Below are 18,471 nucleotides of genomic sequence, written 5' to 3'. Positions count from 1 at the left end.
CCTCTGCCTACACTGCCTCCATCTTCTTCTCTAGATTTTGTCTCTCCGAGGCTCCAATATCACCTTCTCCAAAGCACCTTTCAAGTTCCTCTAGATAGGGCTATGTGTGCTTCCCAGCCTCTCCCAACCTGACTGTGCTGACAGCATGACTGCATAGTGAGATTGATGGCATGTCTTCTGCTCTCGACACTGGTCTCCTCTATCACTACATCCCTTGTGCCTGTCTCAGGGCCTTGTACACAGCAGGCATCCAGTGGATACAGGTGAATTAACAGACTCAGGAGAAAACTTCAAATAAGCAGTCCTGAGCACTTTTACCTAATCCGACTCTACCTCTCTTGTATAATCAATCACCAATATCTCAGGGAACTATGCCAGAAGCTGAATGATCTCTGCTTCAGAGGCTCAGTGTAATCCAACTCCTCTGTGCTCAGATGTGCGAGGGCTAACAGGGTAAGTATTGATCTCCAAGTGCTAAGGCTTACAGGGAAATCTTTGGCAAAAATGCTGCGCCATTTTTCTAGCTACAGCTTACAACAAGTGTGACCTTTTGGAAAGAGGACAAGACAGAGTAGCCCAGATTTTAGTCCTGGCTCCAACATTTAGCAACTCCTCCCACAGGAAGCACAATCAACAGAGTGAAGTCCAGTGGGATCCCTGAAGTTCTCTATCTCAGCAAGTGAATGCAGGACTGGGGAAGGTGAGAGTTTAGAAAGACTCACATCTGAGGAACATACAGAATGGAAATGAGCTTCAAGGGAGGGGAAATGGCAGAAATAGAGGTGGACACTAGAGTGAGCAGTGGCCACCCAGGGTGGAGAGCACATATTGGAAACAAATAGTTAAGAGCGAGCATTAAAAAGAAGATTCAGGGATAGCAGAAGAGCCCAGAAAAATGACAGAAAGCACAACGTCAAAAACAGAAGGAATATAATGACAGAAACATTAGTGTGAAGACATGGTAGTTAGACAGTGGCCAGCCTCAGTGGAGCTGGGATCGCTGGTAACTCAGTTAGACTACATGCTCAGTAAGGCTACAAGAGAAGGGGACTGCCCACTAGCTTACTACTGCACATGGTTTTAATAACAACTGAGTAACGGGGAATACTAACAACTGGAGGTCAGGGCTAGGATGTAGTTCAGTTCCCATGTCAGTTGCCTAAAACACATAAAGCCCTGCACTTCATCCCCAGAATGCATATTCTACCTATAATCAAAGCATACAGGAGGTGGAAGCAGAAGAATCACAAATTTGAGGTCATTCTTGGTAAGTAGTCTGGGTTAGATGAGACTGTATTAAAAAACCAAAAACATTTTAAAAACAATGAATTAAACAAACAAGCCTAAAAACACTAAGCTCAATCACAAAATATAAGATGAGTCATTCTGAAGTCCATATTTCCAAATAACTCAAGGGTGGGGCCTAGACAATTCTCCTACTATAAGAGCTCCTTGGATTCTTAGGTTACTAGAGTGAGCCAAGGAGACTATCTCAGAGCCTCCTGAGGTGCTTGGTAAAAATGTTTAAACCTTATCCCTAGGGATGTGGAATGAGCAGCATGCTGTGGGACCTGGAAATCTAACTTCTGTTTAGGCAATACTTATTGGTATCAGTGTGGGCCACATTCTAAGAAGAACGACACATAAATTATCACCATCATGAGATAGAGAGATTATAGTGGCAGAGTTGATAGGGCTGAAATTTCATGAACTGATATTGGTTTAAAAAGTCAAAGAAGTTTTCAGAAAACAAAAATCAGATCTTCGGGGTTGGGGATTTAGCTCAGTGGTAGAGCGCTTGCCTAGCAAGCGCAAGGCCCTGGGTTCGGTCCCCAGCTCCGAAAAGAAAAGAAGAAAAAAAAAAAATCAGATCTTGCTGGGCTCACTGACCAATACTACTGGGCACTTGATGTCCATTCCTCTGTTTATAGAAGTCTTACCAAGCACTCTTATGTTTTCAGTCCTTGCTAAGATAAATGAAACTCTCCTATTTGTTTGCAGGGGCAGCTGGAAACCTCTGTGCCCGAGTGAAGCAATCAATATCAAAGTGTAATCATATTGCAAATGAGGGTTACAGGGAAGGAATGGTGACCAGCATAACCGTGTTCCTGACAGCAGAAAGTGAAGACAACAGATCACTGTCACTAGGTACCTCTCGAGCAGCAACAGAGAGAAGGGTGTTCATGACTGCCAGGACTTCACTGGTGTTCATGGTGGCCAGGTCACTCTTCTCAGGTAAAAGCAGAAGGCCTCCCGGATCCTTATCACTGAAAGGACACAAACCTGTCAACATCTGAGTATGGGCTAGGGATTTTCATGTTTTCTACCTTGAAGGTCCCAAAAAGAATGTAGACAGCTTTCAATGTCAGGAAGACAAGCTGTGCTGTCCCTTATATCACATGCAAATCCATTAGCGTCTTTGATAACAACACATCTCCAAGTCCTCCCAGCTCCTGCTTATCTTCTTTTTGCAAATTACTACTCCATGCTTTTTTGCAGGTGTGTGTGTGTGTGTGTGTGTAGGTTAGAAAATAACCTCGTGAACTATTCCTTAGGTACTGCTCACTTTCTTTGCTTGAGAAAGGGTCTCTCACTGGCCAGGGACATGCAAAGTGGGCGGCTGACCAGCAAGCCCCAGGAATCTCCCTTTTTCTGCCCCTCAGCACTGGGATTACATGCCATACTACCATTTCTGGGTTTGTTTGGTTTTTTTGTTTGTGATTTTTGTTTTTTTGTTTTTGTTTTTTAATGTGGATTCTGGGGATTGAGTTCAAGTCTTCTTGTAAGGCAAGCACATTACCACCTGAGGTATCTCCCTAGCTCTTGCTTTTGTTTTTGAGACAGAGTTTACTATATGGCCTAGGCAGACCTGGAACTCAGTATGCATGCAGCCAGGGTGGCCTTAACCTCTTGGAGATTCTTCTGTCTGCATTGCTGGAATGCTGGACTGATAGGCATGTGTCACTACTCTGGTTTGTGGCTAGGTTTTAGGTAGTTGAATATATAGATTTAAATATAAGACCTGAACCTCCTTCAATACAGTTTTTACCTTTAAAATTCCCTTAGATACTGAAGCACTCAGAAAGGATCCACAGTGGACCCAAATATAACTGTTTTTATAATGACTAGGACTTGAAGTACATCACTATTCTAGTCACTCTTGCACCTAGAAAAACTTCAGAAACTGAAGCTTTATAGATTAGCAGAGGAAGCACAATTACAAAAGACATGAGAAGAAATAGCTATCATAATAATGGTGATGATGACAATAATAATTTTACAAAGATCCAAAGTAATTGACAAATAAAGAAAAGTAAACTTACCTAAAATATGTGCAGAGTGAACGGAAAGTGAGTTGCAGAGACTGCTTGCGTTCGTGCTCAGTGACATTCTTCTAGGAAACCAGAAACTGTACATTTAGAAAACCGACTCCCTAACATTCTCGAGACCTTAGAGCAGCACAGAATGCCACCACCCACTGGACCATCTCAAAGCATTCAACTAAGCCAGTAAGCAACACTCCTTCAGGACCTCCTGTCTCCATCAGTTCCTGTCTCCAGGTTCCTGCCCTGTTTGAATTCCTATCCAGACTTCCTTCAAGATGAACAGCAATGTGAAGTGTAAGCCAAATAAGCCCCTTTCTCCCCAGGTTGCTTTGGTCATGATTTTTCATCATAGCAATAGAAACTCCAAAACAGGAATTGGTACCAGGATTGTGGGGTATTGCTGTGATGGACCTGACTATGCTGTTTTGGGGAGGATTGTAGAAGGGACTTTGGAACTTGGGCTAGAAAAGCCACTGAGTGTTCAAAGCTTAGTGTGCTGTTCTGTGGGAGCTTGGAAGAAAAGAATGTTGAGAGAAATTCAGATGATGGAAGCCTGGCTTATCAGGTTTCAGTGGAAGTTTGAGAGTCATTTAAAGACTCTATTAGGGGTGTTGAATATTTTGAGTTAAGAATTTGTGGTTCTAGTCTGCTGGGACTTAAGAATAAGCTGTGATTACCAAGAGACCAGATCAACTAAAGTTGAATTTGAATTTTTAAACAGATTTTAGAATTTTACAAAGACTCTGGATTTTAAGAGACTAAATATTTTTTAAAGAGACTGAATTTTTAAAGATTTCAGGACTTTTAAATTTTGCAATGCTTATGTTGAAATGTTGATATTCACGTGTGATCTTGGGAATGAACAAGAAAGGAAATGTTATAACTTAACAAAATCTTATGACTTAAGAGTGATGTTTGTGTGTCAAGGTTACAAGGGGTCACCAGCCCCTAAACACCAGTTTCTATGTAAGGCACTAAGGGAGGTTCCAGAGCATTTAAGACCTAGGCCTCTGCTTGGTACAGTACGTTAGGAACATAGAGATAGGCACAGTAAACACAGCTGCCTTATGAGAGAACTGTTTACAACATAAAGATTAGCAGTGCTGTTTAACTCATGATGGTGTAAAGTGAAAAACAAAACAAAACAAAACAAAAAACAACAAAAAGTCCCAACCTAATCCCTCTCTGAAGGGATGAACAGAGAGAAAAAAACAAGGCTGCTTTGCCAGGAGACACTAACCATTCAAGTGGCCAAATGTCTCCTATGTTTCACATGGGACACATGCTAACAACAACAACAGTCATTTATTCAGCTACCTGATGAGTGCTTCCAGCAGACAAATGCAAGAGTACTCCATATAAAACGTTCCACTTGACAGCACAGTGCTTTATCTACAAAAAGCACCATTCACGTTGGTACTGAATCTGAGGAATGTGGAAAGGGGCCCTAGGAGGGTAAGAACCATCAGCTGAGGAGCCAAACCTGGTTAGGTTTTCTTCAGTTATATACTGAGATAGTTATGAATAAAACAGATGAGGGATTTACTTCAAAATGACACTGGGTGAGTGTGTATACTGAAAAGTAAGTGAGGCATATCACAGATGAAACAAGATTAGCCTGAGTGTGCCACTGTCAAAGTTAGGTGATGGCACTCACTAAAATTCCTTTAAATTTTTCTCATAATTTGGGAAAGAAAAGATAAAAATTCATTTGTAGGGAAGTCATAAGAGTGGAAACTACACTGTGACTAAGCAAGAGGACAAGCTATGAAATCCAAATTGAACACAGTCCTTTAAAATCTCACACAAAGCTGTGCAGATGGTGAGAGCATCAGAAAACACTGTCCTGTATTCAGAGAAGAAAAAGACTAACTCAGTCATGGAATCCACACTTTTGGTACATAATTACCATCATGGTGAAGAGTTGGTTTCGCCGGGTCTGTCGATCAGGAAAGAAGATGGCAGCCCCATTGAGAAGAGTGTTTCTCACTTCTTGTTTTAGGATCTCCATGGGCATGGACTCTCCATCAGCTCTATCTACCACTAATGAAAAAGAACAACAGATCAGCTCTAACACATTCCATCTATTCCCTAACTAACCTGATTACAAATTCACTACTCCACGTTGTGCTTTGTACCAGAACAAACTATTTCTTTGTATAGGTTTAGTAGTAAAGGTAAATTAGTTTTTATTAACATATGACTAAAACAAAGACTATCTGGACAAATTTGTATATCTTGATTTCTCTGTTCTCTTGAGACACACTTGAGACAGACTTAAAAGTACTCTCAGGTGTTATATGTGCTTCATCCTCGGTTGTTACTATAGCCTCTCTCCCTAATGGCCTCGTCCAGAGTCTTGAATGACTTTAAGGTTGAACACTGTGAAAGTAATTACCCTCAATATAACAGAACTGTATCAGAAACTAGGAGGAAATCAGCTGTTAAAAAACAAACCCTCGGGGCTGGGGATTTAGCTCAGTGGTAGAGCGCTTACCTAGGAAGCGCAAGGCCCTGGGTTCGGTCCCCAGCTCCGAAAAAAAGAACCAAAAAAAAAACAAACAAACAAACAAACCAACCCTCAACTCAAAACAGTAATCCAAAAGGCATCATACAAAATTCTCCTGTAGTGTTAGGGATATAAATCAGTTGGCAGAGTGCTTGCCGAGCATTTGTGAGGCTCTGGGTTTGAGGCCCACAACTACATAAAACTGAGTTTTGTGAACAAGAAAAAGATCATCCTGATTGAGGGAATCCAGACCTGGAAAACCAAAAAAAAAAGCAACAACATCAACAACAACAAACAAACAAACCATGGTGTGCACTAACTTCTAAGTGTATGTTAGTCATAAAGGTCAAAATAGTCATGCTACAATGCACACTCCCAAAGAAGCTAAGTAACAAGGGGGGCCAAGGGGAACGCTTGAATCTTACTGAGAAGAGGAAATAGATTCAACATGGGGGTGAGGGTGGAGGCAGGGGACTGGGGGGCCGGGAGAGTGGGAATGGAAACAGGAGGGATGAGGTAGGGGGAGGATGGAGGGAGAAAGTACTGGGAGAAAGTACTGGATTGGCAGTAGGCTGGCTTTTGGGGACTCTCTGGGATGAACTAGAAACCTAGGACAATGGAAACTCCCAGGAATCCATGAGGGTGACCCCAGTTAAGGCTCCTAGCATTGGGGGATTATGGACCCTGAATAGGCCATCTCCCATAACCAGGCAAGACTGAACACCAACCCAACCACAAAACCTTAAATGCATAATCTGTCCTGCCCACAAGATGTGCAGAGGTAAAAGATGGAGCAGAATTTGACTGATGGGCCAACCAATGACTCACCCAACTTGAGACCCATGCCATGAGAGGGAGCCCACCCCTGACACTATTAATGATACTCTGCTATACTTGTAGATAGGAGTCTAACATAACTGTCACTAGAGAGGCTTCACCCAGCAACTGATGGAAACAGATGCAGAAACTAAAAGCCAAACATTAAGCAGAGCTTGGGGAATCCTATGGAAGAGGGGACAAGGACACCACCAGAAAACCTACAGAATCAACTAACCTGGGCCCATAGGGGCTCATAGAGACTGAGCTACCAACCAGAAAGAATGTATGGAATAGGCGTAGGCCCTCTGCACGTAGGTAACAGTTGTACAGCTGGGTCTTCACACAAGACTCCTAATCAGGAGCAGGGGCTGTCTCTGACTACATTGCCTGCCTATGGATCCCTTTCCCGTAACTGGGCTGCCCAGTCTAGCCTCAATAGAAGAAGATGTGCCTAGTCTTACTGCAACTTGATATGCCAAAGCTAACTGATATTCATAGAGGTCTCCCCTTTTTTGAGGAGAAGGGGTGGACGGGGGGGGGGGGGTGAGGTGAGAGGAAGGGACTGAGAGGGGAGGAAGAAAGGGAAGCTGTGATCAGGATATAAAGTGAAAAAATAATTAATTAAAAACCCTGAGTATTATGTTATGATTCCTATTCCTATAATTTCATTGCCTGGGAGGTACAAACAGAAAGATCATTCTCAACCACTTAAGGGAGCCAGAGGCCAGCTAGGATACAGAGACCTACTCTCAAGGAAAAAAGAAAGAAAAGGAATAGAGGGGAGGCAGAAAAGCAAGCAGGTTCAGGTCTACAGTGCCACATGGACCTTTCTGGCTCACATAGTCACTAGACCCCTCTGACTTCTATAGCCAAGTGGCTTATAGTCATCAGTACAAAGTCACATTCAAGGCACACCCTAGCACCTACCATCACATAGGTGTGTGTAGAGCTCCTTGGCAGCCTGTATTCCCTCAGGACGCTGTGCTGCAGGCTTCTCCTCCTCTGAGACAGCTTGTGGGTCACCCTGCAGCACTGAGAAGCAGCTCTGCAGGAGCTGCAGCAGAAGGGTCTGTGCACAGATGCATTCTTCCCTTGGACTGCAGAGGACAAAGAACATCAGAGAGCAGAAGAACAGGTACCATTTACCCTCCAAAGCCATATAGCTGTCTATCAAGGAATTCCCTCAAGACATCAGGTTCAGTAAAGGAACACCAAGCCAGAGAAAGTTAGGAGGAACACAAGAAACACTGCCAGACACCTGAAAACAGACCCCATCTGAATGCCCACTGGAAACAGACCCTGTCTGAATGCCCACTGGGGGAAGGAGACACATTTCTGATTTTGTTTCTTCACCTGTAAAATGAGGAGATGAATCATGTCCTTCATTTAAAAGGCTGAGATCAGAACAAAAGAGTCTCAAACTTTGGAACTTTTTTCCTGATTTTGGAATATCTGCACATATATGCATGCATCAGAGAGGAGGGGAGAGGGGAGAGGAGAAAGGAGAAGGCTCTCTTGGAAGTCATGACCCAAGCTTAAACATGAAATTTATGGAGCTAGAGAGATGGCTTGCTCCACCATCGTAAGAACTAGCATTCAGATCCCAGTGGCCTTGTAACAAGTTAGGCACATCTGTGAATGCAGTAACCCAGCTCCAAGGTGTGTGTGTGTGGTGGTGATGGGGCACAAAAGATAAGATTTCTGGGGCTTATTGGCCTCTAACCTAGCTAAGAAAATGTAATACCCAATGCTCTCTTCTGGCCTCTACATATACACAGGCCCACACACCCACACACATGAGCATAAACTCACACACACATAAATAAACAGATAATTTTTTAAATATGAAATTCATTTCAGTGATGGGAACTGAAGCCAGGGCCTTGTGCATGTTTACACTACATCACTAGAGACTGAAGCCCGGACCTGTGCAGGCTAAGTAAGCACTGTGCCGCCGGGCTACCACTCCCAGCCATACGGTGCTTTTAGCTTAGCTGCATTTTGACTGTGACTCATGATATGAATTATCTCGAGTTGTGGAATTTTCCACTTGTGACTTGCCAAAAACTTTTCAATTTTGTGATCTTGGATTAGAGATGTTCAACCTACATCACTGTAATGCCTGACCTGTTTATCCTATCAGCTGGGAGGACAGTCGATAAGGAAACGGTTCCTAAAAACGTTATAGGAATCTGAGGGCCATTTTCTACAATCAAATCTTTTAAATCAGAAGAACACACACAAGAAAAAAAGTTTAGAAGGAAAACTATCCATTTCAGTTTTGCTTATGATTGTCACTTCATAACAAGTTCTGACCTACTTTTGCTTTAATTTACTGTAAAAATTCCAGAAGATCTGCAAATCAAGACCCGCAAAATCCAGGAAAGACTTATATTTTAAGCCACTTTCCTTTTGCTGCACCTAAAAAATGATAAAGACAAGAAAAAAAGTAAAATTAAAAAAAATATTTAGAGAAATATTGAGATGTCTCATTAACTTGCTATGGTTAAGAGAGATGACCCACCTAAGTGAAATTTCCATATAACTCAGAAATGTGTATATCTGTGTGTGTGTGTGTGTGTGTGTGTGTGTGTGTGTATGTATGTATGTATGTATGTGTCTATGTGCATGTGTCTGTGTGAATGTATGTGTGTGTGTTTATATGTATCTTTGTGTGTCTCTGTGTATGAGTGTGCACATGCACATGCAAAAGTAAATGTAACACTAATATATACATGGCTACACAGCCTCTCTGATCAAGCTTTACATGACAATGGTGCCCACGACTGTCCTGACTTCCCTACATGTAGCCTGCACTTCTGTTGTAACCTAGCTACTACCCCTAGGCTTCTCTCTCGTTTTTGCTATGATAAGAGTTCTCAGTGAACAGAGACCCAAACACCATATACATACGCACTGGCTCAACAGCCTCTTGTGCACTGAAGAGAAAAGAAAGCTAAGGGTGGACACTGTTATATACACAAGGAAGCACTCCATAGTGATGGTGGTACGACTCCCTTGAATGAACTGATACTGTGATTTGCTAATAACTGTAAAAGTCAGCATCAAAACTCTAAATATTTCAAACTCAAATCCTGACAGCTTAATCCATTTAATAAATGAAACCCACTTCCAGAGGTGAAATGTAATTCTAAGACTTAAAGCCACAGACCTTGTGATGCTGCTGTGTTTGCCGACCCTGGGCAAGCACAAGTGGGGACAGTATCATGTGTCTGCAGGTCTACTCCAGGGGACTTTACAACAATGGTCACATGCCATGTTGTATTCCACAGACTGGTGGCAAAGCCCACTGTCTCCAGCCTTTTTGTATTATTGTGCAGTAGAAAGAATATCTGTTATATTCATCAATACTGCCCTAACTTCAGAGGGGCCAGGTTTTTTAGGGTTTCCACTTTCCCTAACACTGTCAGTCATTCCTCCTAGAGGAGTGCTGTGTAATAATGGATGAAACCTTACCAGGTCATGGGCGAGCTGCTGGATGAACTGCAGGGTCCTAAGAAGCAGGGTGGCCCCATAGATATTCTCTGTGTCCCTCCTGCAGTGGGCGTAGAGGATGCTTTGTTCCGCTTCTGCCCTTGCAGGCCGGAGGTACCCACTGATGCTCAAGCCTTGCACACCCAACCGCTCAGCTGACTCTTGGCGGGTGCAGAGGAACTTCACCATCAAGAACTAGGAAGGATAAAAGAGACCTAAGAGAAGGACTTGGAATCTCTAAGTACATGAAAGAAGACTGAAAGACCTTTTTAAAAAGGCTCTTTTTGGTTTTAGCGAATTTTCATAAAGCATAATCAGTACTGGGGACACAAAATAATTCAGTATCTTCAGCCAACAGAAAAACAAAACAAAACAAAACACAGAATAAGTCAGGTTTTGTTAAGATCATACTAAGAGCAGGAACCTTCTGAAAGGTAAAAACCAGGCAGGAGTAAGAGAAGTATGTTTGCTTTTTCAGACAAAAGAGTCAATGCCCTAAGGAATCACTTCAAGTTTTCCAAGCAGCACGTACAGCTCATGAACTGGAAGCAAAGACACACTTTTATCTGTGCAAACAAAGCAGAGTATTCCCAAAGTTGAGCTTTGGTGCAAACTGCTCCTTAGAGGGAAAGTCCCTTTCATAAAGGCCGTGCTGCCTTCCTTCCAGGTTTACACTGTATTCATTTATTTTATGCGTGTGGGCACATGTATCTTACAGTGTGCTTGTGGAGGTAAAAGGACAAACTGAAGGAGTTGGTTCTCTCCTTCTACTATGTTGGTCTCAGGTCCTCAGCAAGTGTCTTTACCTACTGAGCACCTCACTGGTAATAAAAGACTTTCTGAAATCTATTACTCAGATTCACAAATATGCATTGAGCATGTGTGAACTCTGAAGAGAGTTCTGAATTCTCTTACTTACTTTAAGATTTATTCTTTTTTTTTTTTTTGAGCTGGGGACCGAACCCAGGGCCTTGCGCTTGCTAGGCAAGCGCTCTACCACTGAGCTAAATCCCCAACCCCAAGATTTATTCTTAAGTTAAGAAAAAAAATTACATGGCCAGGCAGTTACTAGTCTCAGAACTGGGGAAACAAATCCATTCCTCTTGCATTTATGCCTGTGTCCTACTCACTGTAGTATGCCTTTCTGACACATCTCAGCCAAGCTAAAGATTGTGGTCTAACCCACTTCCAGCACTTGGCATGATTTCACACTCTCTTTCAGATGAAGTCTTCTCTGGTGAACCCCAGGCTGGGTTAAATCTCCCTCTGTCACAGTCATATCACATCTGTCTCTCCCACCCCCTCTAAAGTCCCAGTGTTAGCTCAGGGCTGGTGCAGTTAGCAATGTTTACAGAAGGGGAGAGCAGGTAAATGAGCAAAGGGCAAACTGGGTAGCGCTTACTTTGGCAACTCTGCACTGTTGTAACTTGACATCTGCTTCATCCCACTCTTCTTCTAGCTCAAACCAGCCAATAGGATCATCTTCTCCAAGGTCATCAGGTGAGCAACCAATCCTGCCAATACACGTGTAATCATAGATATTTTCTTGCTTCTAAATTTCTCCAGAGACTGACCTCATCCAAATGGCATTTAAGTCAGGCATTTCAAGTGATATGCAGGAGTGACATGGGCATTTCTGATAAGCACTGAGGAAGAGGCAAGAGTGGCTTCCCTTCCCTAGGTCTGACTAACTTGTGTATAACTAGCCTGAGGTCTGAGCCATGTACTAACAGCTGAAGGGTTGATGCCTCAGATCCTGGAGCTCTAATCTCAGCCGCTACAGGCTTCTGTTGATTAGCAAGTCTTCCAAAGGAAGCATTCCATCCTTAAAACAATGGGTAATTGCATGCTGCTCTTTAAATGCTGAATGGGTGAGCACTACTCCCTCTTGAGCAGGCACTCTTTCAAGAACCATTCTTTGTTTGTTGGTTGGTTGGTTGGTTGGTTGGCTGGCTGGTTTGAGACAGTCTCACTAGGTAGCCTTAGCTACTCTGGAACTCACTATGTAGACTAGGTTGGACTTGACCTAACAAACATTTGTTTGCCTCTGCCTCCCAAATACTAACGTTAAAGGTCACCATGCTTCAAGTTTCCATCCTTAAAATCTCATACTACTTGGTCTATGACTCAGCTCTCACACTAACAGCACACTGTATAAGCATGACAAGCAACCAGAGTTAGCTATAGGGAGAAATGAAGAAACTGGACAACAGGATCTGGAACAAAGGAAAAATTTTATTCTCTTCCTCACACAAGTATTTCTTGGTAGCAATCTTTTGTGGTATAATTGATCACAACAGAACAGGTGAAATTTGCTAAGCCTGTGAAATGTCAATGGGCCTCACCCATAATACATGTTTGAGGAATTTTAAATGTGTTCTTTGAGGACATGCTATTTCAGTGGCACACATATGTACCAGGCATTTGTGCCTGGCCTATGTGAGAACTTGGTTCTATCTTCAGCAGTGTAGCTCAGGCTGGCCTTGAGCTCTCAATCTCTTCCTAACCTCCTGCCATCATGCCTGGCAAAGTCTACTCAAAACAGTCTGCAATCTAGAAAGCTGGCAGAGTCAGGCACTGGAGAAGCAAGCCCACTCACTAAACCACACTGTACAGCAGACAGGTGCTGACCCCAGAGCATGGTGCCAGCAGGACATAACAAAAAATGGTCAAGCAAATGTTATTTCCAAATGTAAAGAGACTGATTTTATATGTAGGCCAACTTAGTTGGCCTATATTGAAGAATAACTCAGGCTAGAACCAGATCAAATCATTAAGGGACTCATGAATAAGTTTATATTTAGGTTAAAAAAAAAAAAACAGCCTGCATAAGATGTGAAAGCCCTTGTTTGACAAAAAGTTTAGAGGAAAAGACCTATTTTAATATCCCAAAAGTGAGAACATAGTTGCTTAAAATTAGGTGATACCTGTAGCCATTATTAAAAAAGAAATCATGCTGGGTGTGGTGATTGAAACCTGTAAGTCTAACACAAAGGAAGCTGAGGCAAGAAGAGTGCTACAAATTCGAGAGCAGCCTGGCCTTAAAGTAAGTTCTAGTCTACCCAAGCTAGTAAGACCTAATCTCAAAAAACAAACCATAAACAAACAGACAATGAAGGAAGAGGAGGAAAAGGAAGGAAGAGGAAGAAAGAAAGAAAAAAAAGTCTTAGGTCCTTCATATAACTACTGAATCAGACCTGTATTTTCACAGGATCCCCTGGTGATTTATATGCACATATATGCCTAATAGCACATACTGGGCCATATTTTAAGACTGCACTAACCCTGGGAAATACAATAAATAGCATGGGTGGCAAGTCCAAGGGCTCTCATCCTCAGTTATAGCTTCCTATCAGCAATAAGGAGGGCAACACTATCTGATGGGTCATCAATGATCTCTGTGGCTATGTCTACTTTAAGCCTTCATCTTAATGACCCATAGTACACCCATTCCCTGATTTCTGAGGGTATAGTCTGGGTTGCGTCCTATTCTCTGTCTGAGTTTTCTGTCTCTCTTAAGTAGTGCTGCTCATCAGGGGACCTATGTCTGTCTAGTCCACGGTCCTCCAGAGCCATCTCTTCTATCTCTACAGTTTCCTTTAGTTTTGTTTGAGACAGGATCTTAATCTATAGCATAGGTTGGCCTTGAACTCTCAGTGATCTTACTCAGCTTCCTGAATGCTGGGATTACAGTCATGAGGCACGATACCTGGATCCTATATTTTTAACAAACATTTCAAAGACTGTCATGTCTGTCTACAAGAATCTCTTCTGGGTTGGGGATTTAGCTCAGTGGTAGAGTGCTCGCCTAGCAAGCTCAAGGCCCTGGGTTTGGTCCTCAGCTCCGAAAAAAAAAAAAAAAAAAAAAAAAAAAAAAGAATCTCTTCTAAACTGCTGACCTGTTTGTCTGACTGGCTGTAAGACATCTCAAAGTCTTACCAAGAAGGCTAACATTGAGCTGTCTTCCCATATTCCTGCTTCTCCCTGGGGCATGTTCTATCTCAGAGAAGGGTATTACCAAGTTCTCTACCTGCCCAGACCCCACACCATAAACTTGTTGCTACCCAGCCTCCTTACCTCTCCTGCTCTCTCCTCAGTCATCCCCAGGGCCCACTGTATCAGGCCACCTTGCTCCACTACTGCTGCTGCTGCTATGGAGGTCCTGTGCTGGTCTAGGCCATTCTTACCTTCAGCTTCCTGGGCCACATGCTTTCTCCCAGCCTCTGCCTCTCTGCTTGCTTTTCTCTATCCATGATGTTGCAACACAAGACTGAGCAGTTCTTCTGGAACACATCTGACTTCCTTCATATTCTTCTTACCTCCCCAATAACAAGCTCTCCCCTCTGCCTGCTTGCCTCCCTGCTACACATATGTGCTTCCAAGGTAAACTAAGACCTCAAATAGACATTTCTACTGACCTGGCCTCTCCCAGCTCTCCAGCTCTGCCCTTTGCCACTCTTTCTGACAGTGTAGCTCAGTGATACAATCACCAGCTCCTTCACTGTCTATGCTTCACCTCTAGGTCCTGGTGCCTACTTTTCCCTCTGCTCAAACTACACACTACTTCTTCAAGCACCTACTTTTTCTTTGCTACTTTATGGGTTCTTCTTTTTCCCACTCTTTATCCTAACTCCCCCAGTTTTACCCCCATCACTATATAGGAAAGAAACAAAAGTAGAGGGAAGAGAATGATTAGGAGTCATTCTGATTTCTTTCTTGACCATGGCTACTAACCAACTGCAACCACCTCCCTAAATGCCCAGCAACCACTGACCCTGCCTCGGGGCTCATATGCATGTGCCCTCTGAAAGTTCTCACAATTCCAAAGTCACACAGTCACAGAAATCATCTGCACCTGGCAAAACCACACTTCTGCTAGAGCATGAAACAAATCATGCTCAGCTGCTGTGGGCAGTTTGAAGCAGCACCATAACCCTACACTAGAGACTAAAACAAAAGTACATTCCTATATTTCTGTGTTTTTAAAAGAAACCAAAATTCCAGAATTCTTTAAAAAAAAGTCACTATACAAAACACCCATCTAAATACATCTAAAAAGAATTTTAAAAAATTTTTAAATGCTTGAGTGACAGAAGAAGGGTTCAGGACAGCATAAATTTCTCAGTGGTCAGGTGAGACTCAGGCTGCTGCCAACTAAGGCATGTATCACTCCCCAGCCATTCTAAAGACCTGTGACCCTTGTCATAGATAGGGCCAAGTAATAAGTTATACACAAACTAACAGACCACTGTACAGATGCTTTTAGAAAATAACAATGATTTCTGGCTTCTGTGGCACCTTTTCTATAAGCATAATTCAACAATAAAGATACATCCTTTTTTTTTAACTTCTTTTTTTTTTAAATTTTATTTATTTATTATGTATGAGTAATCTGTAGCTGTCCTCAGACACACCAGAAGAGGGCATCACATCCCATTACAGATGGTTGTGAGCCACCATGTGGTTGCTGGGAATTGAACTCAGGTCCTCTGGAAGAGCAGTCAGTGCTCTTAACCGCTGAGCCATCTCTCCAGCCGCCCTTATTTTTTTAAAAACGGAGTCTTACTACGTAGTAATGGCTGGCCTAGAACTCACTATGTACATGAAGCTAACCTCAGACTCACAAAGGTCCACTTACTCCCGCCTCCCAAACGCTGGGATTAAAGGCATGCAGTACCACACCCCAGCAAGAGAACAGATACAATGTTTTGACCACACATATTTTCTTTCTGGGCTGTACCTGCTTTTTACAAACTGCCTCAGCTCCTGGAGCTTCCATCTGTCATATTTTTCAAACCGTTTGAAGTGTTCTTCTGCATGAAACTTATCAGAAGGCGAGTTATAGGCAAATACTAGCCCACACTGAGCACCGATGCCACCGCGGCGAACCTGGGAACAGAGGCAAAAGTTCTCTGCTGATTTGTCTCTGGTTAAGATCATAGTGAAACCAATAAAACAATATTCCAAGTTTCTATGCTCGGCAAGTTAGGGGGCTGTTTCCTACAAAACATTACCTTGACTCTCCATCCTTATAGTCACACTGTTTATAGAGACTTAAAACTGCATCTAACGTTGTACACTTGCCCTCTGCTACAGGACTGAGACAGAGGAAGCTAATTACTGCATACCAATGACAGGCAAGGACCTCTGGAAATATAACCCAAACCACTTTTTTAAAACAAATAAACAAAAGCAAAAAACAGGGTCTCTCTATGTAGAGACCTAGAACTCACTATGTAGAACAAGCTAGCATTGAATTCACAGAAATCCACTGCCCCTGCCTCCTGAGTGCTAGGATTAGAGGTGTTGGTTCTACCATGCCTAGCTCAATGCCTTAAAAACTTTTATTATTTTATGTGTTTGGGTGTTTGACTGCAGATATGTCTGTGCACACATGCATGCCTAGTTCCACATGGTGGGTCATCATGTGGTTGCTGGGAATGGAACTCAGGTCCTCTGGAAGAACACCTAGTGCTCTTAACTGCTAAGCCATTTCCCCAGCCCCTAATCCACCTTTGAAGAACAGTACCACTATTTAAGGAAGGTAGAAGAAAAATTACCATAATTCTGATCTGTGTAACTTGGAAGGCAGACTCAGTTCCTGCAGAAAAAATAGTACTTGCTCTGGTTTTTCCAGTCTCTGTAAGAAAACCTAAGAAAAAGGAAAAAGAAGTCAGGATGTTTGAGCCATGTTTACAGCCCCAAGATCTACTATCGACAAAAGCAAGGGTAGCCAGCCTTTCTGGTACCTTTGTGACAATTAGAAAAATAATACTTCTTAGCAGATATGGTTCCCTCCCACACCTCTACCTTCTGCAAAAAAGCAGTAGGCAATAAGAGAATGGCTAAGGAATCCTCTAACACACACACACACACACACACACACAACACACACACACAACACACACACACAACACACACAACACACACACACAACACACACACAACACACACAACACACACAACACACACAACACACACACACACACACACACACATACACACACACACACACAGAGTACAGTCTCCTCAGATTGTGATTTTCAATCAGAGACGGAAAACTGCAGGATCAACCATCTTCCTGATTCATCCCTAAAGCCATGACTAATGTTTGACTGAGCTGATTAAAAACAAGTAGGTTTAGCAACTGAAGGCTGGTCAGCTTCTAGAACACGCTGAAGCAAAGGCTATGAGAGAGGCTGAAGTCAGAGGGGTTACTGGGCACCCTGTCTAACTCATTCTGAGTTAGCTCCATCTTTTCCTGCCTCTAAGCCATTTCATAATTTTGTGAATTGAATATTGAGGGTAACGCAAGTGATTATTATGCAAAGAAATATATAAAAAAAATTAAAAGAAATGTAGCTGATTACTAACTGTAAGTAAATCCAACATTGTCTTTGTGTGTTTTATGAATTTTCCTATAAACTATTGATACTGGTTCCTTTCTTAATTAAAAAGTCTGGTGTATTCATTCACAGTTGTACAAGAGCCATATACCTTTTTTGGTTGCAAATTACATCTCAACTTACAAGAAGACCTGTTGTTAAACTCAAGATGTAACAGTGTAGTGCAAGGACCCGCTCAAGTCAGGGCTCCTTGAGCTTTCTCTTGGGACCTGCCCTGCTTTCAATCATTCTCCTGGAAAGTCAAAACACTGAAATGACGTTCATGTTCTCATTCCATACCAGAGTTAATAACACAAACATTCTTAGACTCTGGGTTTCCACAAGACAATGTACAAAATGTGTTACAAAGATCATGAAAATTAACCCAAGAGATTCTTCGCTAATTCACAGACAGATGCTGTCATATGATCTGATTTTATCGGGGATGAGAAGCAGTACAATGGCAAAAACCCATAAAACTACAACTGATGTTATCAAATAGCAAATCTATTTACAATTTTAAGACAGCATGGTGCCAGAAATGCATACAATTCTAAGAACAAAACTCCCAGACAATCCTAATCATTCCCAGAGTCCTGGATGAACCTACTTATACGAATTAGTTGTAAAGGGGTTTTTATTTCTCTCTCTCTCTCTCTCTCTCTCTCTCTCTCTCTCTCTCTCTCTCTCTCTCTCTGAGACAGGGTTTCTCTGTGTAGCCTGTCTTGGGACTCAACTCTGTAGACCAGGCTGTCCTTGCTTCTGTCTCCTGAATGCTGGGATTAAAAGCATGTACCACATCACCCTGTAGCTTAGCTGGCCTGGCCTGGAACTCACTATGTAAACCGGGCTGGCCACAAACTCACAGATATTTGCCAGGCTCTGCTTCTCCACTGAGGAAGGTTAAAAGTGTGCCAGCATCTCAGGCCAAAATAAA

At 42.5% G+C, this 18,471-nt stretch overlaps 1 protein-coding gene across 3 annotated transcripts in view; it reads right to left on the bottom strand.

The window, feature by feature from the left end:
* Zzef1 (zinc finger ZZ-type and EF-hand domain containing 1) overlaps nt 1–18,471 on the bottom strand; it is a 137,685-nt gene that overhangs the window by 69,911 nt on the left and 49,303 nt on the right. For 2 of the 3 annotated variants that reach the window (NM_001427300.1, XM_039087333.2), the window contains exons 10-18: nt 16,710–16,801; nt 15,890–16,038; nt 11,552–11,663; nt 10,132–10,344; nt 8,975–9,075; nt 7,582–7,751; nt 5,236–5,369; nt 3,324–3,394; nt 2,153–2,267 (exon numbers count right to left, since the gene is read on the bottom strand). In NM_001427300.1, the coding sequence (NP_001414229.1) occupies nt 2,153–2,267; nt 3,324–3,394; nt 5,236–5,369; nt 7,582–7,751; nt 8,975–9,075; nt 10,132–10,344; nt 11,552–11,663; nt 15,890–16,038; nt 16,710–16,801 (1,157 nt within the window). The remainder of the gene's footprint in view (nt 1–2,152; nt 2,268–3,323; nt 3,395–5,235; nt 5,370–7,581; nt 7,752–8,974; nt 9,076–10,131; nt 10,345–11,551; nt 11,664–15,889; nt 16,039–16,709; nt 16,802–18,471) is intronic. The other variant, XM_237787.10, reaches the window with a different exon arrangement.

The sequence above is a fragment of the Rattus norvegicus genome, chromosome 10 (assembly GCF_036323735.1).
Source record: "Rattus norvegicus strain BN/NHsdMcwi chromosome 10, GRCr8, whole genome shotgun sequence".
NCBI classification, from domain to species: Eukaryota; Metazoa; Chordata; class Mammalia; order Rodentia; family Muridae; genus Rattus; species Rattus norvegicus.
The sequence above is the reverse complement of the archived record's forward strand: the minus strand, read 5'-3'. Positions and strand labels throughout refer to the sequence as shown.